The sequence below is a fragment of the Carassius gibelio genome, chromosome B3 (genome assembly GCF_023724105.1).
Source record: "Carassius gibelio isolate Cgi1373 ecotype wild population from Czech Republic chromosome B3, carGib1.2-hapl.c, whole genome shotgun sequence".
In the NCBI taxonomy this organism is placed as follows: domain Eukaryota; kingdom Metazoa; phylum Chordata; class Actinopteri; order Cypriniformes; family Cyprinidae; genus Carassius; species Carassius gibelio.
In genome coordinates this window covers 22,718,036-22,738,609 of record NC_068398.1, presented here as the reverse complement: position 1 = coordinate 22,738,609, position 20,574 = coordinate 22,718,036, and the positions used below count along the sequence as shown (strand labels likewise).

The following is a 20,574-nucleotide window of genomic DNA, read 5'->3' as shown; positions in this document are numbered from 1 at the left end:
ACATTTCAAACTCTGAATGTTTTGAGGCTTTACGGTAGTAGTCGTTTACTGACGCAATTTCGGATGGCTTCGGTTTAGTCACGCCTCTTTTGGACCCTCATTCAGAGAGAGACGGAGACAAGCAAACGACGAGCAACTTCTCTTTTTGTTATTTACCGTCTAGAACACTCTACGCTTGTTTTCTTCGGCTCGTGCACATTTGCTGACGGTGAGTGATGCCGTGATTCCTTTTCAAATGTTATATCCAAACAAAGTGATTTGGTTTTTTTGTTTGTTTTTTAAGAAAGTAAAAGAAAAGACACTTCTATGTGTTCGTGATTTATTCATGCGATTAAATTAATTATAACGAGCAATGGTCGTTGAAAATCTGTTAAAGGTGATTATTTTTTTAAACCTCAGTGTAAAAGCTGAACATCGATTCATTTCTCTTTTGGCGGTCTTCGACTTCCATCTGTTGCGTCTTTGCACGATCATCGGCATCTTTTTACTTTCTTGTTCATTACTTTTTGAATATGTATATTTTAAGGTTTCAGGTATGATCTGCTTGAGGAAGTTTGAGCAAAGGAGTGAAATAAAGTGGTTTAATTAATGCACAGAGGGAGTAAGTCGAGCGGGTGAAGAGCTGGAGGAGGAGGGAGGGGTCAAAGCTCGTCGAAGTAACAATACAAGTAAACATGTGCCACAATTCTAGGAAATATTCAGGAAAAATTTGTCTTTCGTCTAAAAAGGTGTTTTGGTGGTAGACTGCGACAGTGATTCTGAAACATTTGGCTTTGAAATCTTTGGCTGACTCGCAGATGTTGACAATATTGCAGTGTTGACACCAGATGACTGAAAAACAGATCCTGGACGTGCTCTGGTTCTCAGTTTTGTTATACCAGTACAAATAGCAATGTAACTTAGTGTTCTTTATTGCTTTTGCTATAAAAAAAGTATCTCAGTGTTGGGTTGATGACTTAATTTTCAAGAACTTTGCACAGTAAACGAAGGTACACGTGATCTTTGGCAATTCTTTCACCCTACTTGCATAGTAAATAATGTTGAATTAACATATTGATTAATGCATTACATTAGCTTAGGATTTATAAGACATAACTATATTTTTAAACACAAATGTACTTTTCCATTTTGAAGAATTAATTTTTTTTTAAACCCAAAATGAAAATATGTTCTCCCTTTTCTGCTGAATGCAAAAGTAGCCACGTGCTTGACTGATGTAAAAAAAGTGACATAACATTCAGCCATGTATGGTGACCCATACTCAGATTTCGTGCTCTGCCTTTAACCCATCCAAAGTGCACGCACACACACACACACACACACACACACACACAGCAGTGAACACGCACACATCTGGAGCAGTGGGCAGCCATTTATGCTGCGGCGCCGGGGGAGCATTTGGGGGTTCAGTGCCTTGCTCAAGGGCACCTCAGTCGTGGTATTGCCGGCTCGAGAATCGAACCCACGACCCTACAGTTAGGAGTCAAACTCTCTAACCACTAGGCCACGATTTCTCCGGATGTATTTGCAGGCCTGGCGCCAGGATTGCATAACATACGAAAGTTCACTAGTTTTTTTTTAAGTTACTTTTAAAGATATTTTAAAATGTTCCCTGCATGGATTAAAAATACCTTTATAAAATTGTGGGACAAAAAGGTAGGCTTAAATGCCCCGATATTCTTCAAGTGAAATTGAAGAACGAAATGATCTGACATAATTTCGAACAAAATTTAGGCTGAAATTAAGTTCATTTTGAGTTTGTTTCGAAACCGCTAACAAAAGCTAACTTTCTGGGGGAGTTTGTTTTGGCTCCTAAACACCTTTGAGCTACCATTGGTCCATCGTGATTGATGGGTGTGTCTTGGAACTCCATCTTGTTTAACATGCATTTTTTGTTGTTGTTTTTTTCGGGTCGCTTCTCATTCAGCGGAGGTCAGTCAATAATAAACCTTTGTTTTTATCAAATCATGACACCACATAAAATATAAAAAGGTATAATAATGTATCCAGTTTAATAAAAGAAATAAACACTAATCAAATAAAGTAGCAAACAGGTTTGTGTTATTGAGATGACTGTAATGTTTACTTCCACATCATGCTTTTAGACTATGAACCATTCACATGTCTTGACTGTTGAGTAATGACGGGCCTGTGTATTTGGTTGCTGTTTGGTATGGACTTGCAATAAATGAAGACCGGATATTCATGTTTCAAAACAATGTAAATAAGAATAAGTGTCATACTTGGGGTCCAAATGACTTTTTGGCTATATTACAAGTCTTCTGAATTCATGATAAAAAAAATGCTAAATATGCAGATTTTCTGTTTTTTTGGGATTTTGACAACTTCAGTCGAACACAAAATCCAAGTTGATGAGTCATATAGGTTTAGAACGAATACGAGTAGTTAACTTCAAGTCATGTTGGAAAAATTATATTTACAGGTTGAACAAGCATGCATGCCACCATAAAGTTGCCCAGTGAGTATACTAGAGATTTTCTTTTAGCTCAGAGTTGGGGTGTGTCAGTTAGAAAACATAGCAGATACAATGGTACGATTGTTGAAATTATTCAAATGATTAATATTTTTTTTGTTTTTACTTGATGTCAAACCTTGCTACTATATTCAAAATACAATTATTTTGATTAGAATATATAACGATTAAGGTTAAAAGCAAATAAAAACATAAAGCAAAAACACACCTGATGCAGATTATGTAATATTGTAGAAATAGATTTCCCAAATCTTGTTTAATTTTTTTGTAACCAAAAGGGACCAGAGTGATAAAACTAAAGGAAAAGGCTGATGTTCACTGTTTTCCCCAATACTGAAGTCACAGAGCTTAAAGAATCCCAGTGAAATGGTGCCACTCAGATGGGATGTTTTTGTATTTTGAGGGGGCTGATCCATTTTTTAATTGTTTTTTAAAACCAGAATTATTTTGTATCTTCATGTATAGAACCCATTGTGTTATTACATTGCTTCTACCTAGACCACTGGGCCATGCTTTCAGTTACGTAACTGATAGCTCTCCAGTTGGAATATTGGATTTTGGAAAGCGACAGCTTTCCCCTTTGGGACCTTATACAGACAACTAGAGGTCATAGTGTACTGAGTCTGTTACAGTGTAGGGCTGGACGATAAATCCAATGATATGATCGTGTGCAACTAGTCAGTAAATATGGTTCCTTGATTACCGCTTAATCGCCATCACCTGCTTTCAAATGGAGTGGCACTTAATAGACAGAGCCGTAGATCACTGGCGATTAATCTGCGATAATGAACGCGATATTGCGTAGCTTGTCAGTCACGGAACCATATTTACTGACTATATGCCCATGATCATATCGTTAGATATATTTCCCAGCCCTATTACAGTGACTAGAAGCAATACTTTGTGTGATCTGGTATAAAAACATTTATTTAAGAGGATGTCTCTCAACCATTGAGTTAATGGAGAGCATAATCCAAAACTGACACGTGCATGTTTTAATGTAGTTCTAGACATGAGGTAGCGAATCTGATCATCTTCTTACAGAGACTAGCACAATCTGTTGCTGTTCAAACTCAAGACTAAGCTCATAGTCAGTAAGGAAAATGGTAATGAAATGGCAAATTATGTTAATTGTTTCCAGAGAAAGCACCTTGAGGTTTTGCTTTCAGAGAATACCATTGAGATGTAAATTAGAGTTCAAAGCCTCTTGACAGAAAATATTTGGCCTTTTCAACTCTACCAGTCATATACTTCTCTTACGAAGATCGTATTTTGCAAGCACCACCTTGTGTGTGACCTATAATGCCTTTTATATCTTTTCATATTGTGCAATCCCAACCTCAAGTGACCAAGTGGGTTGAACCTATAGTAACAGGTGGAGTCTGCCTGTTATTTCATGCTATTTCATGTAATGATATTTCATTTTGTTTGTTCTTTCATATCAGAGAACTTCATGAAAGCTGTTCTCATCAGAAGAACCATGCAGTGTCAACTGCTTGATCTGTGATGCACCATTTCCAGATATTTGCTTTTCGCTGGTTCTGGAAAAAACAAAACAAATGAACAGCCTTGAAATACTGCAGTTACTGAAAAGAACCAGTATCCACTATCCAAGAAACGTATACTTTGTTATATGTTTTAGCATGAGTATTACAAAAAAATAAATAAAAAAAAAATCCGGAAAAAATGTTTCTGAATTAGGCCTATTTCAAGGTCAACAGTGGCATACTTATTTTTTTTTCAGAGACTGATGGAATCAGGAAAGATCCTCGAGCCGGGACTCGAACTCGGGATGCCTAGAGCACAATATGTCAGCACACTGCCCACAAGGTTATGCTTGTTGTAACCATTGTATTTATTTGTGTATTTAGGGACGCACTGAAATGAAAAGAAGCTGAACAAAATGAAACACAAGGTCGAAGACCTATACCTAACTAGGTTTTTTTTGTTGCTTTTTTAATTTATTTTTTTTTATACATTTTGCTAGTTGTTTCGACACATAAATTAAATAGCCATAATGTTTTTTTGTTTTTTTTACTGTTTTGAATTGCTTTTTCCAAGAAAAAAAATAAATAATAATATATATATATATATATATATATATATATATATATATATATATATATATATATATATATATATATATATATATATATATATGTTTACTTCACTGAACATTTTTTTTTACTTTCTAGCAGACGTTATACCAAAAGAAAGCACAATTTTTTGGCCATTTTTGGGATCCCTACTTGAATCAGTTATGTATTTTTACTGTACAAATAAATGCAGCCTTGCTGAGAAGAAATTTCTTTTAAAACAAAATATTACAGGTCCAAATTTGAACACTATGTGTGAATGTTATGATAAATGTATTAATAGAGCTATTGTAATTATTATTATCATTATTATTGTCTTTATTTGAAAAATTCATAATTTTACTGAGCAACTGACGATTAACACTGTTTCAGTGCAGATTTTCCTCACGATTTGGACTTTGAATCCTGGCGCCATGAGCTCATGCAGCGTCTTTTCGTCTGTGTATTAGAAAATATACCGTTCTGCAGTTTATTAAATTGTTTAAGGCCATTTCACAATTTCAGTCATCATACAGTTACCAGCAACAACCACCCCTTCCTCTTCTCATTGAAGACATGCTATTTAGTTCTAAACAGCCTCTGGCTGTCGATGCTTTTAATGATTTTTGCGTCTATTTCTGACAGTTTTAAAAGATTCCACATTGCCGACATGTTTGCTGCATTAGTGTGAGCCTCTGTTTGATCACATCACGTCATTGTACTGTACAATTTATTCAGTGTTTGTTTATTCGCTTTATTTAGGCTGTTTTCGGACTAAAAATTTTGGTTGTCATCGAACATAGCCTAGTATTTATTTTATTTTAAGAGTACGGAGGAGTTTGATGCTGATATAGAAATAAAAATAAATAAATCTGTTAGGATGAATGCACATAAAACAGACTTTTTTTTAAAAATGTAGTATTTAAAATGGCTGTATTGATGGAAACCCATCAGTCCTGGGAAAAGGAAACTACTAACTGTTTCCTGGTTGTGTCCTTTGATTGAACAAAAGGTCCCTGCCTCCCTGTTTTCCCTCCTGCTAATGTCTCAAGGCCATTTGGAAATTTGGATACGTTACCAAAATATTCCAGTCATAATCTGACATTTCAAATGTGATCTCCGCCCTTCTGAATCCTGCAACAAACTAAGCTTTCCTTGTTTTTCCCGTCATGTATTCTGCATTTCTAAATAATAAAATAGGCACGTTAATATGTGTCAGCTTGTTGTTTTTGTGGTTAGGCCTAAATATGTTCACGGATGTGTTTGTGCACAGTGTTCCGCTGTGACATTTTGTCAGGATACTGGTGATTAATTTATGTGGGGCAGTGAATTTGAATATAGTGCATTTTCATTTAAAGGGATATTTCACCTAAAAATGAAAACTGTTTACTCACCATCTTGCCATTGCAAACCTGTATGACTTTTCTCTTTGCAGAAATATCAGGAAACAGACAAAAAAAAAGTCTTTATAAAGTAAATTTGAGTTATTCTATGAAAGTCACAGCTCATAATTTTTTTTAATTATTGGATAACTACTCTTTCAAGCACAATCATTGAGTAAAATATCTGTTTATTCATGCAAAATGATCTCTTCGATTCATAGGCACCATGTTTTACATGATGATTTCAAGAAGTGTCATTTCTCTTTCTGTTCCGTACATAAACCATGAATAATGTTTGAGCTGGCTGTGTTCAAACAGGTCAAATTCATGCGTCTTTTGCACGTGGCTTGACAAAAACAGGAAATGGCATGTTGCTGTAACTGCTGCTGCTGGCATTGAAGTATATTCTGCAAAATGAAAGGACATTCCTGAACAGTAGAGGCTAGATAAAAAGCTTAAGATTGACCACTTTTCTGAATATTGTGTGGAATATGTCCGAACATTGTGCTCACATGTGTTGTAAGACCAAAATTTTATAAAACAAGTTGCCTCTCGGTGTCTAATAAATGTCGTTGGAGAAAGTTGTTTGTACTCTCTCATTCGTGCTCTATTCAGTCTTATTGAGGTTATAACAGCGGGGTCCGAGTTAGAGCTGTCCTTGCACTCTGAAACCTTAGGCCCGGATTCAATAGTGTGCCATCACGGTGTGTAGAAACTTCTATTGATGAAAATGTAGGCATCTGGACCTGGTAGAGGTTTTAGTCCTTTTGTCATTTTAGGCACACTTATTACATTTTCTGCAGGCTATGATGCATGCAAACTCTTTATTATAGTCATCCATCAGTTTATATCCATTTAGCATGTCCTCAGGGAGGGGGTCGGAGTGGGAATGTGGTTGGACGAATGCAGATGAGGTTGGCGCGATAGTTTTACTGTGCTGCTGTGATAATTATTGTTGTTGATTCCATTAAGTGCTGCAGTTTTGTTAGGTGTTTCTCTTAACTCGCGTTTTGTTGTAAATGTACATTCTTTGGATCGTTAAAAGGCAATAAAAGCGGTGCTGCTAACTCCCTGTGTACTTTACAAACTGAACCTCTTCAGGTGCTTTCCGCCCTTGAGTGCAAACAAACAGATAATTGTAACCCACGCAACAATCCCACCTCCAGACGCGTCAGACGGTCTCTGTTTTTCCCGGAAATGTCCCACGGCTGTTCTGTAGCCTGGCAACTCACCATCCAGATGGAGAGCGTTTCGATCTCTCCATCACTCCTGTTGCTGTAATGTCCACCTTCACGGAATCTCCGCCCACAAACACGTCTATATGTGGAGTGCAGGAGGGGGAGGTGCTTGATGCTCCTTGATGTGTGTGTGTGTGTGTGTGTGTGTGTGTGTATATATATATATATATATATATATATATATATATATATATATATACATATATATATATATATATATATATAACACATTTGTACAGTTTATACGTTTTTTTCTTAAATGTAAAAAAACCTCTACACTTGGAACATTTGGAACATTTTCATTATCACTGGGAACATCAGCAAAACCTTCTTGGAACATTTTTGTTAGATGGTGGCATGAACAGAAACGTAATTTTGTGACCTTTTGTTAAACTAGTTTTTGTAGGCGGTTCTTGAAAGGGTTTCATCACTGCTGCTTTGACACATGTTTCCTGTTAGGTGATGTAAATGCAAATGTTCATGTTCTAGGCCCTGCTGCATGTTTTATTCAGTTTTTATGAGTGTGCAGCACTTAGTCCTTATTGACCTCAAGACGTAAATTGAAATCACATTTTGCCTATAAAGACCTGCTCTGTTGTGCTACAGTATATTGCCTTCTGGCATGGCATAGTTTAGGATCCCTGTTCACAATATGGTTTAGTGCTCCTATTGTGGATGGCTGGTGCCAGACTGAGTTATTTGCCTACGCAGGCAGACTTTTCAACAGCCAACTCTGGGTAGAGGTGGAGTTGATGGAAAATTCCAGGAAATTCAATAGCTGACCTTAGTGTCTGTGCACTCATCCTGGGGTCACATCTTCTCCCTCTGCATGTTGACCTTTGTCTAAAAGCTGTTGTTTGGCTTTAGACCTCTTTGAATTGATGGACACATTGCCTACCGGCTAGTTTCTCTGTGTATTGCATACTAAACAACCATGCAAGTAAATGTTTTAAAGTTTGTGTCTGATAGATTTTCTTTGTAAGACATTAATACTTCTATCCAGAAAGAATGCATTGAATCAACCAAAAATGACTTTATAGATACTTATGTAAAAAAAAAGAAAAATGCTTTTTCCACAATTTTCCACCACATTGGTAATTCTAATACTTTAGCACAGAATCAGCTTATTAAAATCCCTTCTGAAGGACGCGGACTGGAGTAATGGCTAAATCTGCTTTATTACAAAAATACCTACTTTTTTAAAGCGTATTAAAATGGAAACTTCTTGTTTTAAAATGACGTAATATTTCACACTGTTATGATTTTTAATGTGTTTTTGATCAAATAAACACAGCCTTGCTGAGCATTAGTGAATAAATGGTACGATACTGTATAGACATTGATTTTTATCTTTTATTTGATTTAAAGATGAGGCTAGCAATTGCAAGCTAGCTTTGAAAGCATAAGATCCCACCCTCCCTAAATCACTCCCCAAAGCTATGCCTCCTCCAAAACACATGAATGCACACCAGCAACACAATCAGAGACTGCATTTGTAGAGGGTTGAATGCATTACATAATCCATAATGCAGTCAGAAAACATAACAGTAGAAAGCGCACACATTACAGTACTGTACAGTAAGCGCCTTACGTTCACGCTTGGCCTGCTACAGTGTAATAGAACTCACTGATGATTATTTCATCTGATGGTGTATCATGTCATCTCATCATCTGTGTGAACAGGGTGGGCGGGGGTTTGCAAATAATTATGTTGACAGGCAGGTAGCACAGCCTATGCTAGCCGAGGGAGGGATACGAGTGATATGATTGGATGAACATTTTATGGTACGAAAGTCTTCCACAGATGATATAAATACTAGGGACGGGCATTTTTGGCAATTTCTCATCTTGATCATTGATAGGTTTTAAAAACCGAGTTCTTGAGTACTTGGGGGGACGGGGCGTGTGTTGGGGGCGGGGCATGGCCGTAATGGAGATAATTAAAATACCTGAAGACTTTAAGTTATGAAAATTAGTAAAATGTAAAAAAATATATAAATATGACATGAAAACCTGTATATGAACACATGATTAGAACACTGTTAAATTATGATTATTATGCAGAAATGTTATTAAACATAACTATAGTAACGGCTGCATTATTATAACATCACTACTTTAAAAAAAAAAGTAACATCTAAAAACTATATGACCATTTTAAATAACTCGGTCAATATTATAGGGCATTGCATTTGAGCATTAAACTAAACACTGCTAATATGCACCCTATGTTAGATTAATCCGATACGTACAGTATGTAGCTAACCCAGACATCACTATGTGACTCTGAAGCCATGCTTCTCTCTCTTCTCATGTCTGTACTTTGGACCGCATGCTGTGGCCAGCTAAACAATAAGAGCTGCTCACCAAAATGCTGCTATAACTAATTATATAACTATAATGATTATTAATGGTTAATTATAATGGTTTTTATGATTGATTGTCGCCATCAAGGCAGGGTACTCGATGGGTTTTACACATCCATAATAAATGCATATAAATGCATCTAGACCTCTTAACTTGGATATTGCTATCGGGATGTGAAGAGACTTTCAGCCAGCATAACAAAAATGTTTTTGAACCAAATCACCTATACCCTGCCTTTACCGACTCAAAAATAATACAGAAAAGCTAAAAATCAAGGTACTTTATACACAATAATGCTTATTTGAAATTATATATATATATATAAAAACTTAATAATAGTAATAAAAGGTAAAGATCATGTCATTTCTTACTCAGAAATTAAGAATTTAACATGCACAGTTATTTTATTGCAGAGTAACAATCTCTTCAATATTTTTGTTGGTTACAGAAACATTCTAGAGAATTGAAATAAATTGAATTGTAATAACATCCTTATATTCTGCCTAGTATCTTTGTTTTAATTTCAGCAGAGTGCAAGGGGGAAATATCACACCCTTGCTAGGGGGTCCTCAAATATTGTCTTTGGTAATAGGAAACTCCATGTGGAGTGGCAAAGGTTGAAAACGACGGCTGAAGAGCACGCTTTATGTGAACACAATTCCTTCCAACATTACTGTGCTAATGTCATGGCACAGTGACAGTAATACCATGGTGATGTAAAATGTACTGTTGATATATTGTGGTATTTACATCATGTTCAAAATGCCAAAACCATGGTACTTTTTTGTATATGATGGAAGTTTCCTCCTCCTGATGGTCTTTTCTGCTGATGTAGAACGAATGTTCACCCATGCATCAGTACCCCAGCACACAATCAGCGCTGGATAATTGGCCCTGGCTTTCAAACACTCACTGGCCTCATTTTCTGTTTATGGGGCATGCTGAGCCTGACAGCAGAAAGCTATAATTGCAGTGATGTAATCCATCTGAAGGTACAAAGAGGCCCTTTCTCATCTCGCATCTCTCGAGGGAGCCGCTGGTGTGTGGATTGGAAAGCCTCTTTGCCACTTCTTGGGTGCAATTTTAAAATAATAGAATTATTATTTAATATGCTTTATTGCTTATGAGGAACATCTCTCGTGGTCAACCCGGCCAGTCTTGTTATGATTTGTGTGGGCTGTAATGGCCCAGAGGAGATTAATGTCAACGGGGAGGGTGTGCGATTTATGCATTTGGTGCCATCTCCTGCTGTGATTACTCGGGAAGCTTGACCCTTCCTGGCCCGTTCATGTTAACACGCAGCGCTCCAGTGCCCAGTGCATCACTCAACAGATTCAACAGCCAAGGAGGACTGAACCTCTATAGGCCTTACCAAATGCTGTGCCAGCAGAGCAAGTTTGTAATCTCTTCCCGGACAGGGTGGATCGGTCAGATAGGGCTAACAAAGGCTAAACGTGGCCTGCAGCATCAACAGTGAACGATCGCATTACTGTCTGTCGCAAATAGGAGCCGGTGGCTTGTGTTTCAGTGCTGGTGGTTATCAGGGATGCTGAAAGACACTCGGTTTGATAAAAGCTGGTGTTTGAATAATTAACATCTATAGTAGATGTATTTGAAAGGAATATACAAGTGAGAGAGAAGTAGAAGCTACATACTGCATGTCGTTGTCTCTTTTATTTTGTTTTATGATGGGTGACAATCAGCTTTAAGATGTAGGACTGACATCTGTTATTCTGGCGTCATCCAGACGCCAATGCATAATTGAAATTACTACTGTATGTGTATTTTTAACATTATATCAACTTTTATGTATAATACAGTATTACTGCTGGTTTATTCACTGGTCTACAATCCATTTTGCAGTGATGTCTGTCACTCTCTGCAAAGTTTCTGTTTTCCGTTCATGTACACATCCAGACAAATGTCATGGCTTGTATTTGGAGGAAATCCTGATGGAGAACCTATTTCAGTCCTAAAAACTCAAGCTCCTCACCGCTTCTGTCTTCCCAGTGTCCTTTGAGTGTCCCACCGTCAGCATGTCCTCAGACACATCATCTCCCGTGAAGTCCAGCACCCCTCCTCTGTCCCCGCTGTCTCCGGTCTCTCCAGTTTCCCCCAGCTCTCTGCGTCTGCCCGCCTGCCGTCAGAGAGAGCGCTCCCAGTCCCCCATGAGGGGCTCCCTGATTCCCAGCCCCCTGCCCACCCGCCGCAACCGCACCTACTCAGCGTGAGTACATGTCCAGTTCATACCACAACATGCCTTTGTGTCTATGTGGTCAAAACAATCATTTTGTAAAAATATCATGACATTGTAAAATAACTGTTTTCAGTTTGAATATATTTTAAAATCTAATTTTTTCGAGTGAAATCAAAGCTGTATTTTCAGCATCATTACTCCGGTCTTCAGAGTCACATGATCCTTCAGAAATCATTCTGATAGGATAATTTGCTGCTGAAGTTTTTTTTTTTTTTTTTTTTTACCAGTGTTGCAAACTTTTCACACTACCCTAGCAACTTTTTCTTCCAGAAACTCCTAACACCACATTTAGATCTTTTGTTTTATTTGTCAAATCAAAAATCAGTACTTTTATTTTGCAAGTATTTCTAGCATTTATATTACAAAAAAATATATTGAATTCTATTTAAAAAACAATTCTACAATTCTGAAAATACAGCTTTGCATCACAGGAATATAAAGTGTATATACATTTTTAATTGAAGTATTTTAAATTCAATCAAATAAATGTAGCCTTGGTGAACCTAAGGCAAGTTTAAAAACATTTAAAAACATCTTTATTATCCAGATGTTCAATATTAGTTTTTAGCTTGTGACCTAGGCATGTTTCTGTGAAATGCTGAATCATGTGTTTTCCTCTCATCCACTACAGTGCAGCGCGTGCAGCCGAGGGGCCGGTCTTCACTGGGGTCTGCAAGTGCTTTTGTCGTTCCAAAGGACACGGTTTCATCACGCCATCAGACGGAGGCAGTGACATCTTTGTGCACATATCTGAGTGAGTTCACCGGACAAACATCCTGAACCTTCAACAAGATTTCATGCTCCTACATCCAACCAACACACATTCCACAACAAACCCAGTTCACTCCGAATCACCAGAAACAAACACAAATCATTATTAATATGCATTACTAATCAGAGACCATGAATGTTAGTGCTCCCCGTCATTTGAACTGATCATGAAGGAGGGGCTTCTGGGAATAGGAACTCATGGAGTGTGTGTGTGTGTGATAGGTTTTGGGGTCAAGGCTCAGTTATACACTTGATTATAAGAGATAAGAAGAGTCACTGGCTTCTCTCAGATCACCTGTGTTTGACCAGTGGAAAAGTGGATCGACTTGCCAGCTGCACTCTTGTCAAACATTCGGCACATCAAACTATTTTATGGAATTTACAGAAACCTACTGGAAACCTACAGATGAGCGTTTGCACTCTTTTGGATATTTGCATAGCTCTAGATTTATTAATGTTCTTTAACTACCTAAAAGCAAGGTAACTTTTAAGAAATCATAACATGTATTTCTTAATATATTTCCAAATGTATATTTAACAGAATTTTTAGCAGGAAAAAATTTACACACGCATGCTTTAAAAACCATAATTGGTTAATATTAATAAAAAAAATATTATTATTATAATATAATTCTTAAATACTAAAAATATTTAATACAGTTATATCATACATTTTTGTTCCATCCTCGTGACCTTGGTTGCAACATCAAGAATACTGCAGTAGAAAGTAGAAAATAAATATTAAAAAGTACTCAAAAATGGGATCCATTTTTATTTTGTCACCAAAACATCTCGTCGTTGTGCGGACTTGCATCTGAAACGTCATTTTAGAGCTATTGGACCTGAATGTTCCTTGTCAGATGTTACTGTTTTCATGCCTTTTTTGATTTGGAAATGTCAGTCTGCTCTTTCAGAAATATCTGGATGGAATAATTAGCAGTGTGTTTTCCATGTGATCCACTTATCCAGCAAGTAACCACATCTAATGTTTTGCGGATGATCTCTGTTCTTCCCACAGCATCGATGGTGAATATGTGCCTGTGGAAGGAGATGAAGTTAGCTACAAGATCTGCTCTATTCCACCCAAACTTCAGAAGATCCAGGCCGTGGAGGTGACCATCACTCATTTAGCGCCAGGCACGAAGCATGAGACCTGGTCTGGAGCGGTGGTTGAATCATGAGATCCTCGAAGCGGTGTGACAGTGATGTTAACATGGCTTTCTGTTCCTTTTCTGGAGATCTGAGTGGGGGATGGGAACGGGGCTGAATTATCGTCAAGCGCTGTGTAACATGACACCGTAATTCCAAGAAAAATACAAAAATACTGCATCTGTTTTTCCCCTTTTCTTCCTTTGGGCTCAGGAGGGGAGTTTGTTTAAAGTTCTCTTTCATTGGGTTTGTGGTTAATAAAGTGGAATGAACAGCAGTTACACTAACCATCTGCGAATCGCTGATTGATTTGAATACTTTTAAGAACTGACTGCAAAATCTTAACAAGCCTTAGCGCATACATAATTTGCTAAAATATGTAGATTTCCGGGGGGGGGTTTTTTCACTGAAAAAAAAATGGCTGTGCTTGTCTATACATTGGGAAAATATATCATTTTGATCATGTGCATGTGTGTTTCTTTGTCATTTTGGTTCAAAGACAGTCGAGAACAATAAAGGATTCATCAATATGTCAGATTTATTTGAACATTTATTTTATAGCTTCTTCTGACAACATTTAGATTTTAAGTAGAAATGACATCGGTTTCTTTCTATTTGTACTACACCACTGTAAACATCTGCATTTTTTAAATATAAACCTAATTATTAGTTTCTGTAAATAATACACATTTCTCAATTAAATACTGACTTTGCGGTGTACAGACAGACACAGCTTTCACAACTTTTTCACGCTGCCTGTTCACAATTAAAAGAAACGTTTACAGGCATCCAAAACAACATGAATTACATTTCTACATTACACTGACATATGGGACACAACATCACCAAAAATAACACTCCGTGTTAGAGAGGGCTTGATTTCGTACATATTAATATCTGATGCACTAATGTCAGTTAAATAAGGAACTTGATTCTGATGGGGCTGGAAACATTTGTTCACACAAACAGAACTTACCCAATGAGCATTGCATAATCTCACTACAGTTAGTACATTACTGGGGTTTAAGTGTTTAAAAAGGAAACAATGGTTTGTTTTAATCAAGCTGAAGGGACGTTTACTCTGTCGGCTCGGAGCAACTGGAAGAGGAGAATCACCCCAAAGATCATAAACGTTTACAGGCTGTGATTACCATTAAGTGAAGATGACCTTGTAGTTGTTATCCAGCTGAACAATATTACCTTTACTCACACGGCCTGTAATGAGAAACACCAGGGGATCATGTTCACCTGAGCAGAGGAGCTGCCTCAAGCTTGTGCTTTTCAAACATGCTTCCTGATAGATTACTATTGTAAGGTGGATGTGTGGCCTTTCTTTCACCATATTAAATCTGTAGAATATCAGCCCTCACATTACCCCCACAGGTTGTGCTTTAAATGTTTGTGCTCATACATCTCACCGGGATTCAAATGAGAAGCCTTGTGTCTCTTTCTTTATGACCGAGCAATGACAGTAAAGCAGACGCCTCAAGAAAGGAACTCGCTGATCGCTTGAAGGTTTTCATCTCAACAGACGTCTTACTAAGATGGGAACAGAAGCTCTACAGTTCTCTGCACTTTCACTTCTTCCAGCTTTCTTTCCACTGGCTCTCTCTAGTGCCTCAGAATGCATTGAGGCCAACGCTGCTTCCACGATTTGTCTTTCACACAGGCTTTTAACTCAAAGAGGACTTTTAAATCCAGGTACTATATATTATATCGTCCGTCATGCAAAATTTTATACATTTTCAAATACAGCCATTTCTCTATAGGTACTAAAATAGTTTAATTTTCTCCATCTCCATAAATGATATAATCAATCAGACGATAGCTTCTTTTCTGTCGTTTTGGTAGCATACATAATTATATCATCCATCTTTTCTTGCTACCTTCCAAGTGCTAAGGACTTTGATACATAAAGGGATATTTGAAATATTGTGATTTGAAATCCTGTCTCTGTGTGTCACTATATTGCTTTATTAAACTGACTTGCAGCTAGTAGGAGCTTACATTTGGAAATTTATTTCAATGTTATTTGAGTGGGTTATTTCCTGCAAACTCTTCAATCTGTCTACCGTCGGTAAAAGATGAGAAATTTGGAGGTGGGGCTGAAATCTGTCGGCTAAATAAACAGAGATAGAAAACAGATTTCGATCCTTCTCAATTAGTAATGACAGGAAGAGAGTGAATGAAAAGAGAGAGAGAGACATTGACCAATTACTTGTGACGGACTGGTATAAACCTTTGCGTGGGCTTGGACCCCTGTATGCTCTCCGTAATCAAGGACGTCCTGGCGGCCAGAACTCTTATTTATGCTCAACCAGGACGTCGTTCAGGATGTTCAGGAGCTGATGGACATGGTACTCCTTGAAGACCAAAGCGGGACGGAAACGGATGCTCTTTTCTCCACAGGACCCCATGAACAGACCTGGAGACAGAACACAGAATTCCATAAAGCCACTGCATCTGATGGTGAAGTCTAATGATCACTTATTTATGTGTACCTTAAATAAATAAGTCTAGTATCAATAATTATTATGATGCAAAACCACAAGAATAATCCTAATGATAGTTAATTTTATTATTACTTTTGTGATTAATGATCATGAATTTTATAAATCAGATCACAATCATAATTGTAAAATACAAATGATTATTATAATAATAATAATAGTTAACAGTAAGCAAAACAAATCACAGTACTAGTAATAATGCACTGTGTAGCTAATCAGTAATTATATTTAGTAAGTTAATTAGTAAAGTTCAGTTTGCAATAAGAATACTAATATTCATAACAATACTAACAATTGTAGTTGTATTATTAGTAGATGGTAATGCATGCAGTAATATAATAATAATAATAATAAAATGATACATCATATACATACATTAAAACTTATATAGTATACACATTATTATTATTATTTTTAAATAATAATAACAATAATATTGTATGTACATATACATTATTATGAAAAAAAATTATATTAGATAATATTTATCCAATATGCTGCTGCAAAAGACGCAATGACCTTCGAAACTAATACGGTATGCAAGAAAAAAAAAACATATAAATAATCCTATTATTAAAATACCCCCCACCCTCATAAAAAGTCCTGCCAGGAATTCACAGTTTCTTTTAATTCTCTTATGTAGAAAAAAAAAAACATAAATAATTCTTTTATTAAAACAGTTTCTTTTAATTCTCTTGCCAACCTCCTGTGTGATGGCTTACCCTTGTTCCTGGCTTTAATCATGATACTGTCTCGTGTGGCATCATTGCAGGCGTCTATGGCACAGAATGTACCCTGGCCACGGGCTCTGCTCAGGATGTGAGGGTACTGGGTCTACATGAGGGGAAGAAGCGGGACAATAAATGAATGTACAGCTCACAATGTGAAAGGTATCATCAATCCACAAGCACAGCCTCAAAACAAACACTCATTACGCTGACAAGATCGATTACAGGCTCAGGTTCCCAGCAGAAGTTATGAGGCCGGCCCTCAGATGAACAATGAACGTCCACATAATAGAACCATTAATGCTTTTAAAGTATCTTGTGTTGAGCTGTGGCATGGGTGAGGAATGTGAGGATATAAATGGAGACGGCCGTACCTGCAGTGCGTAAAGACCCTGCAGAAGAGCCTTCCCTGTGCGCGTCGCCTCCTCCAGAAGGTTCTCTCTTCGGATCACATTAAGCACCTCTGATAAGAACAGATTCTTTGAGGGGTCTCCCATCCACGTGTTGAAGATTCTATAGGGCTGAGGTACATAGAGTCACGTCGGTTAGATGGTCATTTCAGGTGTGTAACTAAAGCATTCTTATACTAAAGTCTTCTTCAAAGATGTCCCGCAACCAACATTTGCATTTTGTGGCATTTAGGCGCACATCTATAGGCAAATTTATGGTTTATAATTTTTTTTTTATAAAAGTTATGGTCACACTTTTTTTTAAGGTCCAATTCTAGCTATTAACAAACCATTTAACTATGACTTTTTTCTCAATAAACTCCTAATTTGCTGCTTATTAGTATCTAGTAAGGTAGTTACAGCCAAGATGTTAATAACAGCCATGCTAATAAGCAACTAAAGTTTTTTTTTTTTCTGTAAATGTTAAGTAATCTAAATGGAGATATACACAAAAAGGCTATTGGATATTTAAAAAAACAAAGCAAAGCAAAGCAAAGCAAAACAAAAGAAAACAAATCGAGGCAAAACAAAACAAGCAGAGGAAAGCAAAACAAGGCAAAACAAAACAAAACAAAACCAATAGTTCCACCTCAAATTTAACATTTCTTTCATGTCAATACAAGAAAGAAATCTTACAAGCATATTCATGCTAATCCTAATTTCATTATTAAAATAAACACAAAAAGATCCCTTAGACCAAAACATATTTACATTTTTAATCGTTTTGTAATAATAATAATAATACAATAATAATAATACATTTATTAATAAATACATAATTTGTATTATTCCAACAAAAATAATAATGGTAAATTCTATAATAGATATATATATATATATATATATATATATTAGTAAAGAATACTAATACTTCTACAACTAATGGGGGAGGGGTCTGAGTGTGATTATTTTTATTAAAATAATCACACTCAAATCTCTTTTTATAAATTTGATACAAAAGATCACTTTATAGTTTAGAAAATTTGGGAAGTTGCAACAAAAAAGCCCATTGTGTGCATATATTTTTGTCAACACAGGTCTTCAAAGCAATCAGCTGTTATTCTTGTAATTTAGCCTTTCTAGTCAATTAACTAGATGAAATTTGATGAAAATTAAATTTAGATAATGCTGCACCATAGAAGGTTACATTACATGTTTTCAACAGTAGGGGGCGTGATTGCTCAATTCTAGACAGCCATGAATCTCATCCATAGACGTGCAATCATTTAGACAAACAATGATTGGGAAACTGACAGAACAATCATCTGGTACTAAAACACATTACAATGCTATGCATAAATGATGGCTGATTAACAAAAAGTATAAAGCAGGCAGTTGGGAATAATTCCTGGGAGTGATAATAGATTTTTTATGAGGTAATGTTTGCAAAAGCAGTGCCATCTCTTACTTTGTCTGGTTTCAGTTCATCCCTGTGGTAGTATCCTCCTGTCAGCATCTTCTTACTGAAGGAGACAACATCAGCAGGGTCGTCCAGGCCCCAATGCTCATGGGCCCAGAACTTGCCTGTTGTTCCTCCACCTGTCTGCACCTCATCCACGTGGAAAGCACAGCCATGCTGAAACAACCAGACACAGATAAACATCTGTCAAAAGCTGTCCTGTCAGCCTGCATAAAACTGCATACAACACCTGCCGGACACGGCTGCTGCGCTTTGCTACGCTCCATTTAAAGTGAACACTTCCCGAGCTTTTCACGGAGAGCGTGGACTTCCTCACAATTACTCAAGGGGCTTCTTTTCTCTGCATAAAGCAGCCATATTAAATTATTCCCTTTTGTCTCCTGCCTTATCTCATTCAAATTAGAGCAGATAAGAAGAACTTCCTTCAGTGTCTTGAGTGTCTTTTTTATCAGGCAGTTCAAAGAGCCTCATTTTAGCTTTTTATAACTGGAGTGTCTCTCTCAAACGACTTCAAAGCACAGATCCAGTAAACAAGGATGATAACTAAGCATTAGAGAACAGTTAGCCTGAAAAAAAAAATCATTTTTACCTTGCGTGCAACATTTCTCAGTTTGATGAAGAAGTCGGGTGAAGCGTGGTTGTCCCCTCCCTCTGCCTGGATGGGCTCGATCACGATGCCTGCCACTGGTTTGCCCTTCTGCCTCCACTTCACGATGAGATCTTCAACCTGACACACACACACATTAATATCTTACTTTTATGTGAAGAAGAAGGTAACAGTTTGCAGTAGGTGCACTGAAACACAGCGACCAGTCTGCTGCAGTTCGACTGAATATTCAGTGTTGGTATGAGGAGGAAAGTTTTGTGAACATATCAAGGAGACATCTCTGACCTCCTCCAGGCAGCGGGCCTCTTCCTGGGCGTTCTCCCTCACAAACTCCTCCAGAGGGTACTGCAGTTTAGGGAAGGGTGCGATGGGCCAGTCGAAGGACGGTATATCCAGCTTGTGAATGACTTTGGAATGAGTTGTGGCCAGGCAACCTGCAATCCAACAGCACACACATAAGGGATGTGTGTCCTAGTCAAAACAAAACAGCCAAGCTTCTTTGTTTTTCAAATGAAGTCATACGATACAAATAGCTGCAATGGCAAACAAATGTAAGGCAAACAAAAGCAGGCTAGCTCAAATGCCTCAAATTTAGAGAATTACAACCCCAGGTCCAGAGAAGTTGGGACATTTCGTAAAAATGCAATGAAACCAAGAATCTTTGATTTGCTCATTTTCCTTAACTTTTATTTAGTTGAAAAAAAAACGAAGAGATTTCCTAATTTTTCATTGACCAAAGTAGATGTATTTTGTAAAATCAGAATCAGAATGAGCTTTATTGCCAGGTATGTTTACACATACAAGGAATTTGTTTTCGTGACAGAAGCTCCGCAGTACAACAGAATGACAGCGACAGAACATAAAACACATAATAAAAGAATAAAAAATACAAATATGTAGACAGTGAATGACAATATACAAATGACAATTGTAGGCAGGTATATTACAAAGTGAAGTTATGTATGTACATATATATTGTGTGCAAAATTTAAGTGTATACTAAGTATGTGTGTTAGATAAATAAAGTGTGTGTGTATATAAATATAAAGTGTAGTGTGTTCGCCATTATTGTCAGCTGTTCATAAGATGAAACATTTACTATGATTTCTCTGGATTCCCTGAATCTT

General features: G+C 37.0%; 2 protein-coding genes across 2 annotated transcripts in view; one reads left to right on the top strand and one right to left on the bottom strand.

Annotated features, from left to right (window-relative positions):
• Positions 1-67: 67 nt before the first annotated feature.
• On the top strand, positions 68-14,263 carry LOC127951779 (calcium-regulated heat-stable protein 1). Its single transcript, XM_052549812.1, has 4 exons — positions 68-208; positions 11,567-11,783; positions 12,445-12,567; positions 13,603-14,263. Exons 2-4 carry the CDS (start codon positions 11,593-11,595, stop codon positions 13,763-13,765), a joined length of 477 nt encoding a protein of 158 aa, XP_052405772.1. The 5' UTR covers positions 68-208; positions 11,567-11,592; the 3' UTR covers positions 13,766-14,263.
• The window catches only part of LOC127951775 (4-aminobutyrate aminotransferase, mitochondrial), a 28,753-nt gene continuing 22,432 nt past the window's right edge, over positions 14,254-20,574 (bottom strand). Inside the window, exons 11-16 of the mRNA XM_052549808.1 lie at positions 19,733-19,881; positions 19,430-19,567; positions 18,829-18,996; positions 17,346-17,492; positions 16,966-17,077; positions 14,254-16,158 (exon numbers count right to left, since the gene is read on the bottom strand). Of these exons, the coding sequence (XP_052405768.1) occupies positions 16,037-16,158; positions 16,966-17,077; positions 17,346-17,492; positions 18,829-18,996; positions 19,430-19,567; positions 19,733-19,881 (836 nt within the window). The 3' untranslated portion in view covers positions 14,254-16,036. The remainder of the gene's footprint in view (positions 16,159-16,965; positions 17,078-17,345; positions 17,493-18,828; positions 18,997-19,429; positions 19,568-19,732; positions 19,882-20,574) is intronic.

Bases quoted from the DNA above. Each gene is read 5' to 3' on its own strand.
- LOC127951779 (XM_052549812.1), top strand. From the start codon at position 11,593: ATGTCCTCAGACACATCATCTCCCGTGAAGTCCAGCACCCCTCCTCTG. The intron at 11,784-12,444 runs GTGAGTACATGT...CATCCACTACAG, and splicing joins CGCAACCGCACCTACTCAGC to TGCAGCGCGTGCAGCCGAGG. The intron at 12,568-13,602 runs GTGAGTTCACCG...TTCTTCCCACAG, and splicing joins ATCTTTGTGCACATATCTGA to CATCGATGGTGAATATGTGC.